Below are 18,127 nucleotides of genomic sequence, written 5' to 3'. Positions count from 1 at the left end.
TAGCCATGTTATTGTTAACAATAGGGAGATCGCAGGGGTCCCCAGCAGCAGGACCTCGCGATCAGACATCTTGTCCCCTATTAGATGGGGGATAGGATGTCTAGGGGTGGAGTACCCCTTTAATGAATAAGCATTGTTTATATTTGTAGTGATGTAGAAATGTAACATAAAGCCTCCGTGTTTTATATCTTCATTACCTCTTTTTCTGTTGTTTTGTTTGAACAGATCTGTAAATGTCATATTGCTGACTGTTTCCATGTAGCGACAAAACGGTTATAGAAAAATAAGGCAGCACTAAATTGTACATTTGGTCACTTTTAGCCCCAATGTAAATGAGTTGTCTGTTTCCCTTTCTAGTCATAAATGAATACAGTGGGTCTATTGTACACTATTTGCCTTGATCATTGATGTAATGTGCTCATGTTCAACCTTTAAGGGGTTTTAGGTTTTACCGCAATAAGTCGAAGATAGTCGAGCGTAAATAGGGTGAGGAATTTTTTAGGTACTATAAAAAGGTTTTTTAGGTCTTCAAGCTGGGGCAGCATATTATAGAAGAGGGATTCAGAGCTCATAAATTTATAGTTTTCTAGGTAATTTAGTATTTGTATAAAAAAAAATATATTTAAATAGTGCCAGGACTCATGTGAAAAGTCTGAGTCCTACTGTTCCCACCTACACACTAACAGACGCTTTACATGTATAATTGTTTGTATAGAGATGTGGTGGCCCAGTATGGGATGGTGTTACCCCGTACCTTCCCTGCCCTGTCAGGCAGAGTCCCTCCGTGTCCCAAGGGCTCCCTGCAGTGTTTCCCCCATTGTAAATATGTTATGCATTATGCTGTGTGTTATATATTTAATAAAATGTACCATGTGATTGTTGCCCAGGAGGTACCAGTGGCCAGCTGACCCCAAGGGTGACCTATGGGCTCCCTGCTAGTCTCCCCCATATAAGCCCTTGGTGGAGCTAGCTTCTCTCTCTTGCTTCTTGCTGAGGTCCAGTCAAGTCGTGCCTGGAGTGTGTGTCCAGAGTAGTGGAGGCCTCAAGTCAAGTGCAAGTAAGATAAAGTCGCTGACCTGTCAGTCACAAGTCAGTCAAGTCATCTGTCTACCCGGCGTGGCCTGCACTAAATTCTCCCATCCAACTACAAGTCCCAGCAAGCCTGTGAGGTCCCTGTGTTACTGGTCACCTCCTTGGGCCTGGCTGAACTGTATAGACTGTATCACCTGTCTACCCACAGTAAAGCTACCATTGTCCGAAACTTGGCGTTGGTGTCTTCATTGCCCCCATGCCTAGCCCAGGATCCAGCGGTATACCATCGGGTGGTTATAGGCTAAACCACACCCTGGTGTCATGAATACAAAGGGTAAATGCCATCTGCCCCTTGGGTAATTACTTCTGCCCTGCATCTCACACCCCACCATACCACAGAGAGAAGTATCAATCAATAGTATGTACGTGGAGGAGCAGGACCTCCATGTAAATAAGCAGGAAAAAAAGGACTCACAATCATTCTGTATGAGGGGACAGGGTAAAAAGGACTCACAGGCTTTATGTATGAAATAATGGAGATAAAAGGACACACAGGCTTTATGTATGACTAGACAGGGTAAAAAGGACTCACAGGCTTTATGTATGAAATGATGGAGATAAAAGGACACACAGGCTTTATGTATGACTGGACAGGGAAAAAAGGACTCACAGGCTTTCTGTTAGAGTGAGTGGGGAAAGAAGGACTCACAGGAATTCTGTATGAGGGGGGCAGAGTAAAAAGGACTTACATACTTTCTGTAGGAGTGAGTGGGAAAAGAAGGACTCACAGGTTTTATATTTCAGTAGGAGGGGAAAAAGCAGGACTCACAGGCTTTATATAAAAGTAGGAGGGGAAAGTAGGACTCACAGGCTTTATATATAAGTAGGAGGGGAAAGTAGGACTCACAGGCTTTATATATAAGTAGGAGGGGAAATTAGGAATCACAGGCTTTATATATTGGTGGGGAAAGCAGGACTCACAGGCTTTATATATGAGTAGGTGGGGATACAGGACTCACAGGCTTTATATATGAGTAGATGGGGAAAGTAGGACTCACAGGCTTTATATATGAGTAGATGGGGAAAGCAGGACTCACAGGCTTTATATATGAGTAGGAGGGAAAAGCAGGACTCACAGGCTTTATATACCGGTATAAGTTGGAGGGGAAAGCAGGACTCACAGGCTTTCCCTGCCTGCCCTGGCAGTATTTGAACTGAGTTTACTTGAAAATTCTGAACTAAATGGAACTATACACCTCCATTCCCAGCATCTCCCCTTCTATCCTATCAACATTATGTAGAAAATAGTTGAACATTCTCTTCTGCAAAACTATACAAAATCCAGCTTCTAAATTAAAAGAAAACATCTGACATCTGTCTCGCAGGTTGTTCTGTAAAGTATTGATGAATGGTGGACCATGGCGGTCTGCAAGTTCTAGACACTAATAAAAAGCATAAGAACCTTGATGGAGAAGAGGGTGTTACATAATGTATTACCTGTGAATATGGTGAAAATAAGTTGTGGTATTACAGATTCTCACCTGAGGTTGTTGTGCTGTGCGCTCTGCTACTTACAGGATGCGTCAGCCATCTATCCGTCCTCAATGCTCTTATGTCGTATTTGTCTTTATATGTAGAAATAATGGTTCTTTGCAGCAACACTGCTGCTTCAAAATGATGAGAAAACCTGGAGATTTTACTTTTTTTTTCATGTATTATTATTCGTCTTGGAAAAAAAAAATAAACGTCAGTTTTTCCTGGTTTCCCTTTAGATCAGTGGTCTCAAACTATGGCTTTCCAAATGTTGCAACACATGCTGACAAGTGCTTTAAAATCCATTTAAGTCCATAGCAAAAATGATATCTTCCTATAAGTGATTAAAGGAACTGTGCAGTGAAAAATAACTTATCCCCTATCCAAAGGTTAGGAAGTAAGTTATAGATCATTAGGGGTCTGACTGCTGGGACCCCCCCGCAATCTCCTGAACGGGGGCCCCTGTAGTCTGCCGGAAGCGGCCGTTCTAACCCCCACGGAGCTGCAGCCATAACACTCCCCCTCCATGTATCTCTATGGGAAACATGGAGGGAGCGTGTCGGCGGCCGCTCAATGTGGGGTCGGCATGCTTCCTTGCAGCAGACTACAGGGGCCATGTTCAGGATATCGCGAGGGGTCCCAGTGGTCGGACCCCCCCCCTTTCCACGATCTATAACTTATCCCCCTATCCTTTGGATGGGGATAAGTTGTCTTTCACTACACTACTCCTTTTAGGGCTCTTTCATACTACTGCTGAGCACTGTAAAGGTGAATTCACACATACTTTATTGATGCGCAGGATTTAATGCGCAGGATTTTCTGCTGCAGATTTCAATGTAAACTAAGAGTCTATTCACACGAAGAGTATCCTGCATAGATTTGATGTGCAGGATTTGTAACTGTAGATTAGAAGCTGTGCTCAGTCAAAATGTGCACAGGATACTGTACATGTGAACACACCATTAATGACTGAACACAGCCTCAAATCCTGCGCATCAAATCTGCGCAGAATACTGTACGTGTGAATACACCATTAAACAGACTTTCATTGTAAAATGATGGAGTTTAGCGGGGGGGAAAATGACTGCATGTCCAGTATTTTTCTCCCACTAACTCCTGCAAAATAACAGACACCCGACGGACCTCATGCAAAGTCAATGGGATCCGCCAGGACCCGTTGTGCTCCGACCCGTTCAGTGTCCGTTAAACTCAAAAGAAATAGAGCCTAGCAGACCCTTAATGGTACGGAGCATAGCGGTAGTGTGAACCTAGCCTTAGAAAAAAGGAGAGGACTACAACTCATCTGGTTGATCCTTACAGGCAAGCGATTCACGTAGGCACAGTCTATGAGGATCCAAGCACAATGATGTTTATTCTTGTTCTACATTCTGTAGTCTCAGGGTCAGGTCTATACTCACTAGCGGTGTCTGAGATTTTTACTCTACAAAATAAATCAATTCCGAAAAGTCTCTTAATGAAAATGCTGCTGTTTATTTTCCGCCTTTATTCATATATTTCCTTTGACTCCTAATTTCCCTTGAGTTCCACAAACCTAGTAGGTGAGACAGCAGCTGTCAGTGATGAGATATGCCCGTCCGCTATGTGGTGGCTTACGTCCTCGCTCCCAAAACTATTTATATAACTGCAGAAGAGAGGGAGTCGCTTCACTGCATAAATGTGTTACCCTTAGAGAGTCTCCTACAACAATATGAATAGTGTGCGCAGCTTTGGGATTATTACAAGCAAAATGTGTACACAAAACATCTATCTATCTTACAGGCGATCTACAAGATGGTTTCGTCAGTAATGAAAATGCCAGAAGACGAGTCTACGCCTGAAAAAAGGACAGAAAAAATCTTTCGGCAAATGGATACCAACCGAGATGGTATGTGTCTGATGGATGCCAGAGGATCGGCGGCACTTAGAAAAATAACTCACGATTCCGGCCGACATTCTACATCTCATGCATCATCGCATCTTTATTGATTTTTTAGAAAACCACAAATGATGAATTGACTGTATTTCAGCTCATTTGTTCATGACAAACACTATAAGTAGGTTTCCTACAGATGTTGCAGAGAAGAATGTGTCACGTAACTCTGTGGGGCTATATTTTTGCATATGTTAAAGGGGTTATCCAGCAAAAAAAATAATGTTGTTCCTACACTGTCTAATAAAATAAAGTCTCTACTTACCTCCCTCGCTCACCGTGGCCTCTGTTATCACAGCGCCTGGTCTCTGACGCACTTCACTTCCTGGAGCTGCAGACAACATATCACATTGCTGCTCAGCCGATCCGAGGGAGGGCACTGCTGTGGTCAGTGATTGGTTGAGCAGCAATGTGAAGTATTTTCTGCAGCTCCTGGAAGTGAAGTGCACCGGTGACCGAGTGCAGCAATAACGGGGGCCGCTGGGGAGCATGGAAAGTAAGTACAGGCTTTATTTATTTTATCAGACAGCCTGAGCCAAAAAAAATTTTGGGCTAAACCCTTTAAGGTAACAGTGCAGTAGGATTACTACTCTTTTGGTACACCACGGGCCAAGTGCAGGACCAGTAGTGACCTGGACTACAGTATGGTGGGGAACAATGAGAACTCTTTACTGACATTGCCTTGGTCAGATACAAGCCCAAGGATGTGCTATTCCTTTATTCCCACATAGATATGCTCCTGTTGGCTGGCTTTAAACTGGTTTTAATTGAGAAATAAGACTTCTCTGGCAGTAACTTATCTCCCATGGGAACAAAGGATTGGGCATGCCCTATCCATCTTTCAGGCCAATATGAGCAGGTTTGGCAGGCACCTAATGTAGATGGGCATCTTGCATACCTAAGATTAGTTGGCTGCTAGGATAAGTATAGTGTAAAACAAAGAATATATAGAACTGCATTAAATTAAACTGACCTAGAAGAATATGGAAGAAGGAAAATAATGTAGTTATCATAATATAATCTGGGACCTATATGATCACTAAAATGAAGAGGCTCACAGTGCTCTCCCAATGCTTTACCCATTAATTTTTTTTATTCAGATAACTTTCGATTCCCGGGCATATCAATACATTTTCTTACTGAGCTCAAATAGACAAAAATACAGTAAATGTAAAGGGCATGGGATGGTGCTTGGAAAAGTGTTATGGGCCACTTCATGCCAGTGATGCCATACCAACTCAAAGACTTTGTTGGAAATCATAGTTTTCAATGCCTGTCTGCTGTTTCTTCATGATAGGGCTAAATCTTGGGGCGCAGAGCACACCCTGTTTTACATGATTGAGACATTTTAACAACTCTCTTGTTACTTTATTGCATACTGAGATCACATAAACAATACAGTTGAAGTTGAGGATATGTGGGAACGTCTATCATTATCTTTAGAGCTGTTGTGTGTATTTGGTGCACATTTGGTGCAGCGCTGCGCCTCGGGCTATTTTTTGCGACTTTTTGATTCACACTTTTTTTTTTTTAAAGTGTATACAGACCGGCTGTTAAAGTTAGTCTTATGCAGTGGTATTTAATTTATCGACTGCTACTTTTTTTTAAAGTAGCACATTTTTTCACAAAAAGTCACAAAAATACACCAGCCCAGACTTAGCTTAGCTTTTTGGTGTATGTAAAGAGTGAAATTTCAGACAGTGCCCTGTGACCATTTAATAAGTGTGGTACACATTAGCAGCTCACAAAAAAGTGTGCAAAAATGCTTCACTTACACCTACAATGATAAATGCCCCCCCCCCCCCCCCCCCCCCCCCCCCCCCAAGTGCTGGCGGTCTCAGCTTGCATATACAGCACATGATTGGTGAGGCCCCTGATTGTCTGCAGCATCACACAATGTATATGACCTCATTGCTGCCTCTTGGTGGGGAACACCAGAACTGCAGTGATGCTGAAGCAATAGGGACTTAGGGATGAGTATTTTTTGCCAGCTCTTGCTCCTACACAGTTTAAAGTTTAAGTTCCAGACATACCCCCTTAAAGTGTACCTGTCGTTAACAAAAACTTTTATATATATATATATATATATATATATATTCATTGATTAAAATATGTGTATATATTTGTCCCTGCAGCTATTGTCTCTGTTAGGAGACCAAATATGGGAAGTGTGGGTGCACAAGCGGGGCTCTGTATGCTGAGGACAAGCAGGGCTCTGTACACTGAGGACAAGCAGGGCTCTGTACACTGAGGACAAGCAGAGCTCTGTACACTGAGGACAAGCAGGGCTCTGTACACTGAGGACAAACAGGGCTCTGTGCACCGAGGACAAGCAGGGCTCTGTACACCGAGGACAAGCAGGGCTCTGTACACTGAGGACAAGCAGGGCTCTGCACACTGAGGACAAGCAGGGCTCTGTACACTGAGGACAAGCAGGGCTCTGTACACTGAGGACAAGCGGGGCTCTGCACACTGAGGACAAGCAGGGCTCTGTACACTGAGGACAAGCAGGGCTCTGTACACTGAGGACAAGCAGGGCTCTGAACACTGTGGGCAAGCAGGGCTCTGTACACTGTGGGCAAGCAGGGCTCTGTACGCTGAGGGCAAGCGGGGCTCTGTACACTGAGGACAAGCGGAGCTCTGTACACTGAGGACAAACAGGGCTCTGTACACTGAGGACCAGCAGGGCTGGGGGCAAGCGGGGCTCTGTACACTGAGGACAAGCGGAGCTCTGTACACTGAGGACAAACAGGGCTCTGTGCAGTGAGGACAAGCAGGGCTCTGTACACTGAGGACAAACAGGCCTCTGTACACTGAAGGCAAGCGGGGCTCTGTACACTCAGGACAAGCGGGGCTCTGTACACTGTGGACAAACAGGGCTCTGTGCAGTGAGGACAAGTAGGGCTCTGTACACTGAGGACAAACAGGGCTCTGTGCAGTGAGGACAAGCAGGGCTCTGTACACTGAGGACAAACAGGCCTCTGTACACTGAAGGCAAGCGGGGCTCTGTACACTCAGGACAAGCGGGGCTCTGTACACTGTGGACAAACAGGGCTCTGTGCAGTGAGGACAAGCAGGGCTCTGTGCAGAAAGGATCTGTGATACGCTCCCAGCTCACACATTAGGATGACTGACCAGCCAGGAGCCTGCACAGAGCCCTGCTTGTCCTGCCCTAACTTCCTGTATTTGGACTCCTCATAGAGACACACAAGCAATAGCTGCAAGACCAGCATTTTTTCACCCAAAAATATAAAAATAAATTAAATCAATGTATATTACAAATATACATACAGTATAATAGTATTTTCTACATTATATCAAAATTTTTTGTTAACAACAGGTACACGTTAAGCATTTTTAGGAACTTCTACCATGTTTTTTGAATATAAATAATCCGTAATTTTTTTTCTTATCCGCAGGAAAACTTTCACTGGAGGAGTTTATCAAAGGGGCAAAGAGCGATCCATCAATCGTCCGCCTACTTCAATGTGACCCAAGCAGTGCCGGACAGTTTTGAACATTTTATTTTTGGATAAAACACGTCAAATTATTATTTTTCTTTTTTTCTTTTTGCCAAAATTAAATTTCTTGTGGTGTCGACACGTTATGGCCAAACATATCTACTTCCTTCTATGATATCTTTTATTTTGGATGACAAAGAATGGTGAATGCTGCCACTGTTTGGTGAAGGACATCTTCTGTACTATTGCACCGGGTATTCTTGCCATTTTACTATGTAAATGGAATAACTGAGACTCTCACCACACCTCATGGACTTTCTATGGAGCGGACAAAACAAATATCAGATGGCTGTGGTTAAGATTTGGCCTACTTAGTTTTGTAACTTCTTAGCTGTTTTAGCCAATATTTGCAGATGGAAGTACGTGATCCTCTACGTCAGTGATCTCCAACGTGTGGCTTTCCGAAGACTGGCACAAAATGCCTGGGAGTTGTAGATTGGCAACAACCGGGGAGCTATAGGTTGGAGGCCGCCGACCTTCATAGATAAAAAAATGTACCTACATCAGTGATCTCAAACTGTGGCCCCCCCAGATGTTGCAAAACTTCAACTCCCAGCATGCCCGGACAGCCGAAGGCTGTCCGGGCATGTTGGGAGTTGAAGTTTTGCAACATCTAGAGGGTCACAGTTTGAGACCACTGATCTACATAGATGAGAACCACCAACATTGTTCAGTTTCTTTGCCCTTAACATGAAAAGAGAACCATTTCCAGTTGATGCATACATTTTTGGGCTAAATCGATACTTTTAAAGTAGCTGCCTGTTCTTTCAGTAGGCACTTTAGACATCATAGAGGCAAGAGAGAGACAAACAACCTTGTGCCTCTGAGTCCATAGATCCTATTACGTGAGCTGTATTCTCTTAAAGGGGTACTCAGGTGGAAAACATTTTTTTTTTTACAACAACTGATGCCAAAAAGTTAAACAGGTTTGTTTGTAAATTACTTCTATTTAAAAAATCTCAATCCTTCCAGTACTTATCAGCTGCTGTATGCTCCAGAGGAAAATTTGTAGTTCTTTCCTGTCTGACCACAGTGCTCTCTGCTGCCACCTCTGTCTGTGTCCGGAATTGTACAGAGCAGAAGCAAATTCTCTTAGTGAACTTTTCCTGCTCTGGACAGTTCCTGACACAGACAGAGGTGGCAGCAGAGAGCACTGGGGTCAGACAGAAAATAACTATACAAATTCCTCTGGAGCATACAGCAGCTGATAAGTACTGGAAGGATTAAGATTGTTATGTAGAAGTAATTTACAAATCTGTTTAATTTTCTGGCACCAGTTGATTAGAAAATACTTGCGTACCCCTTTAAGTATTGGTTCTTCACACGGTTGCAGGCACTCTGTGTAGATGAAGGGTTCATTGTTAGATCTGTATGTTATGCAATAACTAGAATAAAAAACATGGAGGCTGAAGACTTTGCACAGCTTCTCACAAACTGGCGGCATGGAAGGTGCAAATTTGGCATGTGACGTATTAGTAGATTGAGACTATTTCAGTTGCCCTCAGCTGCATTACTGATGCACTTCAATGGCAAGACTGGATGTGTGTTTTTTGCCTAGTAATGGAACATAGCATGATGTTTCTTGTCATTTCATTTATTATATAACAAATTGAATGATTTATCAACCACCAATGTATTAGTTTCTAGGAAAAATTCACACTAAGGGCCCCTTTCCTTATGACTTGGCTCTCGGATCGAACCCAAGAAAGGAAAGCTGCATTGGTACCTTCTTCTAGGATGGTACCAATGGCTTTGAAGATAACCTCACATCTGTGTGGATGAACCCTAAGGCTGCATTCACACCTCGTTTTCAGCCTACGGTTGCCGGATCCGGCTGAGGGAGGGGAAAACCGGGCGCTCCCGTACCCCAGCCGGACCGGCGCTGAAATCCATTTACTTTAATGAGCCGACCAGAGTCAAACGGTGACTGCGGTCGGCTCATTTTTGACCCGTATCCGGTTTCCTGACCGGACCTAAAACCGTAGTATACTACGGTTTTAGGCCTGGTCACAAAACCAGATAAGGGTCTAATATGAGCCAACCTGAGTCACCGTTTGACTCTGGTCGGCTCATTAAAGTAAATGGATTTCAGCGCCGAGGTACGGAAGCGCTCGGTTTTCCCCTCCCCTAGCCGGATCCGGCAACCGTAGGCTGAAAACGAGGTGTGAATGCAGCCTAACAAGGGACCATTAATACGAGACCCCTAACAAGCAATAAAGAGAAACTACAGTCATAGGGGAGATTTATCAAACCCTGTCCAGAGAAAAAGTTGCTGAGTTGCCCATAGCAACCAATCAGATCGCTTCTTTCATTTTCCAGAGACCTTTGCAGAAATGAAAGAAGTGATCTGATTGGTTACTATGGGTAACTCAGCAACTTTTCCTCTGCATAGGTTTTGATAAATCTCCCCCATAGTCTCTTCCTGGTCCCAACCCCATTCTGGTACTAGGTTTACCTATTTAGTCATTTCTACTTTGTTAGTAAAAGAAAGAAAAAAAAACTGCATCGATTTTAATGATCATTGGCCTGAATGGGCTTCAAAAAGATTGGCCATGATATTTCAGAACCCATGAATGTGCTTTTGGCAGTTGTCACTTTGCCCCATTCTTTTTGGCTGGTTTTAATGCATTTCTTAACACTCTTAAAAATTATATACGACTAAAGATAAGTTAAACGTTTCCACAATAGTAGTTGTGTTAACAAAAAAAATAAACTTTTTTTTTAAATTTTCCTACCAATAATGGACTATTTCTGCAGTTGCTCTTTAAGAGTTTTCCAGGATTAGGAAAAAGGGCCCAGAAATAGCGCTATTCTTATCCATGGTCTGTGTACGATATTACATCAGGCAGACCATGGGGGAGATTTATCAAAACCTGTGGAGAAGAAAAGTTGCCCATAGCAACCAATCAGATCGCTTTTTTTATTTTTGAGAGCCACTTTCAAAAATGAAAGAAGCTATGGGCAAATGGGCAACTTTACAGGTTTTGATAAATCTCCCCCTCTATTCCTAAAACTAGACCATGCCTCGTAATTTGGCTACCAGTGCATTGGTGTGGTATAGTGCAAATGGGCAGTTACATATCAGCATTAAAGGGGTTGTACAGTGATAACAATCTTATACATGGGGTTAGGATGGCTTAAAAAAAAAGATACCCACTGCCCAGTCTCCTGCTGCTGCCCAGGTGTCCGCTGATCGGTACTTTCTGGTGTCATCTTAACACAAGGAGATGCCTCTTACCAATCATTTGTTGAGGAGGGTAACCACCACAGCTAGTGATCGGCTGAGAGGACATTTCCAGCATATGGGACCAAAAGCTACTGATCAGCAATGACCCAGACACCTTCAGGGTGGCGTTGGTGGGGAATGGGGCAGGTAAGTATCCCTAATCTTTAACATAAGACAGCCTAACAACCTTTTAAAAATATTTCTATATCAGGACAACTCCTATATGAGGTCTAGTATAGATGTCATCATGAAAACTGATACTCGATCGGTGGCTTTGTGCTCCACACCGACTACAAAATGGCCCTCATTTACTCTTGCAAACCCTACATGTTTAGTCGGGTTGTGCGCCAGATTCTGGCCCATTGCGCCAGAAATTCTGTCTGAGCCAAATTTGTGCCAGAATTGAAAAAAAAACAGACTAACTCTCCATTTCGCTAAGAAAACTAGAAAAAGGGGCATGGCCGTTGGGGAAAGGGGAGGTGGTCACAGAAAAGGGGCGTGTTCCCAACATTTTCACAAAAACCCAACATATTTACTAAGGTTTCCACAAAAAATGTGGTGGATTTCAGCTGAGGAAAACTCTACAGATCGGAGCATTTGTAATAAAAAAAAAAATGTAGGGAAAGTGGAAAATGTAGGGAAACCGTGTAAAATAAATTGTAGGGAATTAAAACCCACAAAAAAACCTACACTGCACTCTTAGTAAATAAGGGCCAATGGGTTTTCTACCTGTTGGGTTTATGACATTGAACCAATCACCTTTGCAATATACTATATATAAAAATTTGGCCCTGATGTGTTTATATTGGGCTCCATGGATTGGAGGGGGACTTTATTTTTATATGTCCATATAATTGCATGTATCAAGGTTACCATATGAAAATATATGAGTTAAATGGGTTGTAAGGGAATAACAATCCATGGCTTCTTTCATTTGGGAACAACACCACACCTATCCATGAGTTGTTTTTGGTATTGCAGCTCCACTGCACTGAAGTGATTGGGGCTGAGCTGCAATACCGCATACAACCTGGAGGCAGATGTGATGCTGTTTTGGGAAGAAAGCAGCCATATATTTTCTAACCTGTAAAAACCCCTTTAAAGGGGTACTCCACTCCTAGACATCTTATCCCCTATCCAAAACATAGGGAATAAGATGTATGAATGTGCGGGACCCGCTGCTGGGGACCCTTGCAATCTCGGCTGCGGCACCCCAGACATCCATAGCCGTGCCGGATGACTGGCAATGTGGAGGCTCGTGACGTCACGCGGTCATGCCCCGCTCGTGACACCACGGCCACGCTACCTCAATGCAAGTCTATGGGAGGGGGCATGGCCTTGAAGTCACAAGCCTCGGGCGCTCCGGCGCTGCACCCGACGCTCTAAACGAATGCCGGGTGCAGCAGGGAGATCATGGGGTTCCCCAGCGGTGGGACCCAGCATAGGGGATAAGATGTCTAGGGGTGGAGTACCCCTTTAAAGGGGTACTCCGGTGCTTAGACATCTTATCCCCTATCCAAAGGATAGGGGATAAGATGCCTGATTGCGGAGGTCCCGCCGCTGGGGACCCCCGTGATCTTGCACGCTGCACCCCGTTTAAAATCAGTCCCCGGAGCGTGTTCACTCCGGGTCTGATTATTGTCGATCACGGGGCCGGAGCGTTGTGACGTCAAGGCTCCGCCCCGTGTGACGTCACGCTCCGCCCCATGTGATGTCACGCACCGCCCCCTCAATGTCACGCCCCCTCCCATAGGCTTGCATTGAGGGGGCGGAGTGTGATGTCACACGGGGCGGAGCCTTGACGTCACAACGGCCCGGTGATCGACAATAATCAGACCCGGAGTGAACACGCTCCGGGGACTGATTTTAAACGGGGTGCGGCGTGCAAGATCACGGGGGTCCCCAGCGGCAGGACTCCCGCGATCAGGCATCTTATCCCCTATCCTTTGGATAGGGGATAAGATGTCTAAGCGCCGGAGTAACCCTTTAATATCCTATCTGAATGAGGAGAGTTAATCCCTGAGGCCGAATTTCAACACCATTGGAGACCACTGCTTATTTATATCATCCCAGTATGTAAAGAGTATACGCTCCCTTTGAAGCCCCTCCGTGTTCTTTCCTAGAAACTAATAGCTGACTAGCTACCATGGGTTACCACATTGCTGTTATCCTCTTTCACTAAGAGAGTGTGGAGAGTCATGTAGTAATCCATAGGCTAAGACTTGATGATATGCTATGCACGCCGCCTTCTATCCACCACGACATTCAGTTAACCCTATAGTTCCATGCTGTCAGAATTAATCGGACGGTTACCTCATATCATTGTGCTCCATTCTGTGTAGTATGGACCTGTAGTTCTTCCTAGTTGACCTTTTACTGAGTAGTGTTCCCCACTTTGTAACTTTTATCGTATTTGGAAATTTTGTAAATGTCTTGTGAATTTGGGACAAATATTTACTTAAAGCAACCTGATGACGGTTTTATGCTTCACCATATGGGATTCTAACAAATGTGTTTCATGTGAGCATGACTTATTGCGAAATCATTTTATTTTTTTTAACTATTAAGTATAAATAACAAGCTTTAAAAAAATAAAATAAAATAAAAATAAATAAAAAAAAACAACAACCACCACGGGTTTAAAAGGATGTGAAATCTACCTAATTCTTCCAGAGAGAGATATGTGACTTCAACATTACCTTACCGGACCCAAGAGACCACCCTACCCTCTCCCCCCCCACCTGTTACTTTTCTCGCTTCTCATATCAAGGATTCTGTAATGTCAAACGATTCCGCTGCAGTTTCTAATGCATGACATATCATTTTCCAAACTGTGAATATTTCTGGTATGCAAAAAACAATGTGGTTTTGAAGTTTACATAAATGACGTTACTTAGCTGTTTTTTTTTTTTCTTAAGTAAAAAAAGAATAAATATTAATTTAAAAAAATGAATAATTCGGCTTTTTGTGGGGTTTATGACACTAATTCGGGAAATGAATAAGGACCTACCGTATTTTTCGCCCCTATAGGACGCACCGGCATATAAGACGCACCCAATTTTAAAGGTGCAAAATCTAGAGAAAAAAAAGATTCTGAACCCAACAGTGATCTTCAACCTGCGGACCTCCAGATGTTGCAAAACTACAACTCCCAGCATGCCCGGACAGCCGTTGGCTGTCCTGGCATGCTGGGAGTTGTAGTTTTGCAACATCTGGAGGTCCGCAGGTTGAAGACCACTGGTATAGGAGGGAATACGTGTCCCCGGCGCTGCGGCCTCGTCACTGTTGCCCTGGATGTCGCCCCATCGCTGTCGCCGTGTCCCCGGCGCTCCGGACGTCTTCTTCTTGGGATCCACGCTCTCCGTCGCCGTCATCACGTCGCTACGCACGCCGCTCCTATTGGTTGACGGGACAGCGTGCGCGACGACGTGATGACGAGGAAGGAGAGCGCCGGCCATGCAGGGGATCCCGGCACGGAGCAGACACCGAGGAGGCAAGTAAGGTCCCTCCCGGTGTCCTGTAAGCTGTTCGGGACGCCGCGATTTCACCGCGGCGGTCCCAAACTGCCCGACTGAGCAGCCGGGTTAGTGTCACTTTCGCTTCAGACGCAGCGGTCACCTTTGATCGCCGCATCTGAAGGGTTAATACAGGGCATCACTGCAATCGGTGATGTCCTGTATTAGCCGCGGGTCCCAGGCGGTGATGGCCGCAGGGACCGCCGCGATAGGTGTGTATTCGCCGAATAAGACGCAGCAACTTCCCCCCCCCCCCAGTTTTGGGGAAGAAAAAGTGCGTCTTATACGATGAAAAATACGGTATTTGTTACTCTGGGTTCCTAAAACAATTATCTTGTTCAGAAAGGGGACCATCTCCTCATGGTTTCTGTCAGGGACTGAGGCCTATGGCCCACCTCAAAATGTATTGATACATATAGGCTATGTCTATCTCGGCAACCATTTTTATAGCTTCAACACATCTGAAATAAAAAACGTAGCAACTAAATGAAAAATCTATTGTTTTAGAAGTTCCTGTGCAGACCTATAAGTCTCCATGGTAACAGACAACATGTAGTCTGATCTTGCAGTCATACTCTCTTTTATTTGCACCCTACTTTTTACTAATATACAGTAAAACCCCCTCTTTGAGAAAACCACCCCCTTATCTAGACCAGACTTCCTGTGACAGTATAATACCAGTGGTTGACGCTGTTGTCAGGCCTGGGATCTCTCGCCCTGCGCTCTTCCTGCTTTCTCCACCTTGGGTGCAATTCTGGATAGGCCCAAGTGTGCACTTTCTGGAACTTAAAGGGCCAGTGTGTGTACTTCTAATGTGTCCTCTAGCTATCTCTGCCTGGCATTACCTATGAAAGCCTAATCCGCCTGTTCATGTGTGCCTGAGCAAGAAAGATGTATGTATCTTATCTGTTATATTGTATCTGGCTTGTGCCTATCTATCCAACATTACCTCTGCTTGACGTTTGTGTACTACGCTGACCCTCCTGTGCTTAAAGGGGTACTCCTGTGGAAATTTTTTTTTTTTTTAAATCAACTGGTGCCAGAAAGTTAAACAGATTTGTAAATGACTTCTATTAAAAAATCTTAATCCTTCCAGTACTTATTAGGGGCTATATACTACAGAAGAAATGGTTTTCTTTTTGGATTTCTCTGATGTCACGAGCACAGTGCTCTCTGCTGTCCATTTTTGGAACTGTCCAGAGCAGGAGAAAATCCCCATAGCAAACATATGCTGCTCTGGACAGTTCCTAAAATGGACAGCAGAGGTCAGCAGAGAGCACTGTGGTCGTGACATCAGAGAAATCTAAAAAGTAAAGCATTTCCTCTGTAGTATATAGCCCCTAAAATGTATTGGAAGGATTAAGATTTTTTAATAGAAGTAATTTACAAATCTGTTTAACTTTCTGGCATGATTCTTCTGCCTGGTTTGCCATGCTATCATCCATGCCTTTGCCTCTCTTTCCCGATGTCTGGCACAGGAACTTTCAGGTTTGACTGCCTAGCTGCTACCCATACTGTGACCACTTTAAGCAAGCAACCTGGTACCATCTAAAAGTCCAGCTTCCTTATCATGGAGCAGGAAAAGTTAGAGGGTACATAGAATCCACACCTTAATTTGGCCCAAAGCCAAAGTTTTTGGGTAGCTCAGTTGGTCCACACTCATTTGGGCATTACAGACAGATTTTACATTCCAAGATTTATTATGCCTACTAGCCATAAGACTGCTCCCTTAGAAGATCACCTTTTAATGCAAGTTTGGGTGGTTGTCTCAAAGAGGTTTTTCTATAGATTGTGTAGATTATTAAGAAGTAGGAAACGGAAAAGAAGAGAAGACAATGGGAGAGATTTATCAAAAACTGTGCAGAGGAAAAGTTGCCCAGTTGCCCATAGCAACCAATCAGATCGCTTCTTTCATTTTTCAGAGGTCTCTTTAAAAATGAAAGAAGCGAGCTGATTGGTTGTTAGGGGCAACTGGACAACTTTTCCTCTACACAGGTTTTGATAAATCTCCCCCAATATAACTGCATAGCCAGACTATAAAAAAAATGAAAAGAACATCACCCAGGGATTTATTCTGATGCCATATTGGAGTCGGGAGGTAATTTTCCCTCTGTTATGCTAATTGGCATCAGCCTCATGGTTTTATTTTTTTGCCTTCCTCTGGATCTACACGGTTGGATTTTAGGTTGAACTCAATGGTCTTTTTTTCAACTTTACAAACTATTTTACCAAAAATCTTTAAAAATATGTTATTTTAGAACAAAGATTAAGAGTGTCTATGTCATTTAGAAAAACATGACATACAGACGTCAAAAGTTTTAATTGTTGGGGGTCTGAGTATCCAGACCCCATCAATCTCCACATATTGGCATTAAAAGCATGCCCTAGATAGGGAGATTGCAACTGACTGGAGAGTGAAGATTTTCCTGGCAACATGGAGGGATCGATCGGGGTCTGTACACGCAGACCCCAAAACTTTTAAAATGTCTGTCTGACTTCAAAAGTTTTTTCTAAATGACAGGGACACTTTAAACAATGGGTTATTTTCTGAAGACACATTCCACTTAAATATATATTTTCTTTTTAAAAGCTTATAGTTTACATTTGTACGTTTTAGATTTTCCTTAGAACGTACTGGCCAAACCTTCTCTTTGTTGCATTATGTTATGTATCTGTAGGGTCCCTTTAAGAGAACAGAATGAGTACGTAGATGTCCAAGTCTTGTTTGACTGAGGAAATTCCATATTTTCTGTGCTAATAATACTTGGCATTGGTATCTGCTCTCCTCCCATTGTATGCTAAGCTAAATGTCAAAGCCTTTCTGGTATAAATCCTGTACAGAGATAATCCTACCGCTAGCAGTTCACTGACTGATGGCATATTTCATTCAGAGGGAAAATTAAACAGGAATCCTGTTAGAGGAAGTTTTCGTTATTCTCCCTCTCTGTCATTTCCCTGTGAAACCCTCTTTTTCATCTCCAGGGAGAGATTTTCTATTTTGGTCCAGGGGCGTACGTCGGATTTTCACAAAGGGGGGGGGGGGGGGGGGTTATAAATTATATTAATTCTGCCACACCATGAACACATATTCACATAGTATAATCATACTGTTACTAAATAAAATAAAAAAGTAAACACAACTGACCAATAACCCACCATTTAGTGTTAAATACCAGCTCTACATGGTTTCTGAAGACCATATAGGTGATTACGGTGCAAATACATCCAGTGACTCCTCACAGGTGATGTCTTCTCTGATTGGAGTCGGTCAGGTTTCCTTTTGTGTATCCATCTGGTCCAGACCACCACGGCAATTTCTTCCAGCCACAGCTTATCTTAGCAGAACCTGTCAGACAAAGATCTTAGGCTC

At 43.6% G+C, this 18,127-nt stretch overlaps 1 protein-coding gene across 3 annotated transcripts in view; it reads left to right on the top strand.

Annotated features, from left to right (window-relative positions):
• Positions 1-11,899, top strand: part of NCALD (neurocalcin delta) — a 124,412-nt gene extending 112,513 nt beyond the window's left edge. For 2 of the 3 annotated variants that reach the window (XM_056522516.1, XM_056522518.1), the window contains exons 3-4: positions 4,345-4,450; positions 7,915-11,899. In XM_056522516.1, the coding sequence (XP_056378491.1) occupies positions 4,345-4,450; positions 7,915-8,012 (204 nt within the window). In that variant the 3' untranslated portion in view covers positions 8,013-11,899. The remainder of the gene's footprint in view (positions 1-4,344; positions 4,451-7,914) is intronic. The other variant, XR_008844319.1, reaches the window with a different exon arrangement.
• Positions 11,900-18,127: the final 6,228 nt, after the last annotated feature.

This window comes from Hyla sarda, chromosome 5 (genome assembly GCF_029499605.1).
Source record: "Hyla sarda isolate aHylSar1 chromosome 5, aHylSar1.hap1, whole genome shotgun sequence".
NCBI lineage: Eukaryota > Metazoa > Chordata > Amphibia > Anura > Hylidae > Hyla > Hyla sarda.
The sequence above is the reverse complement of the archived record's forward strand: the minus strand, read 5'-3'. Positions and strand labels throughout refer to the sequence as shown.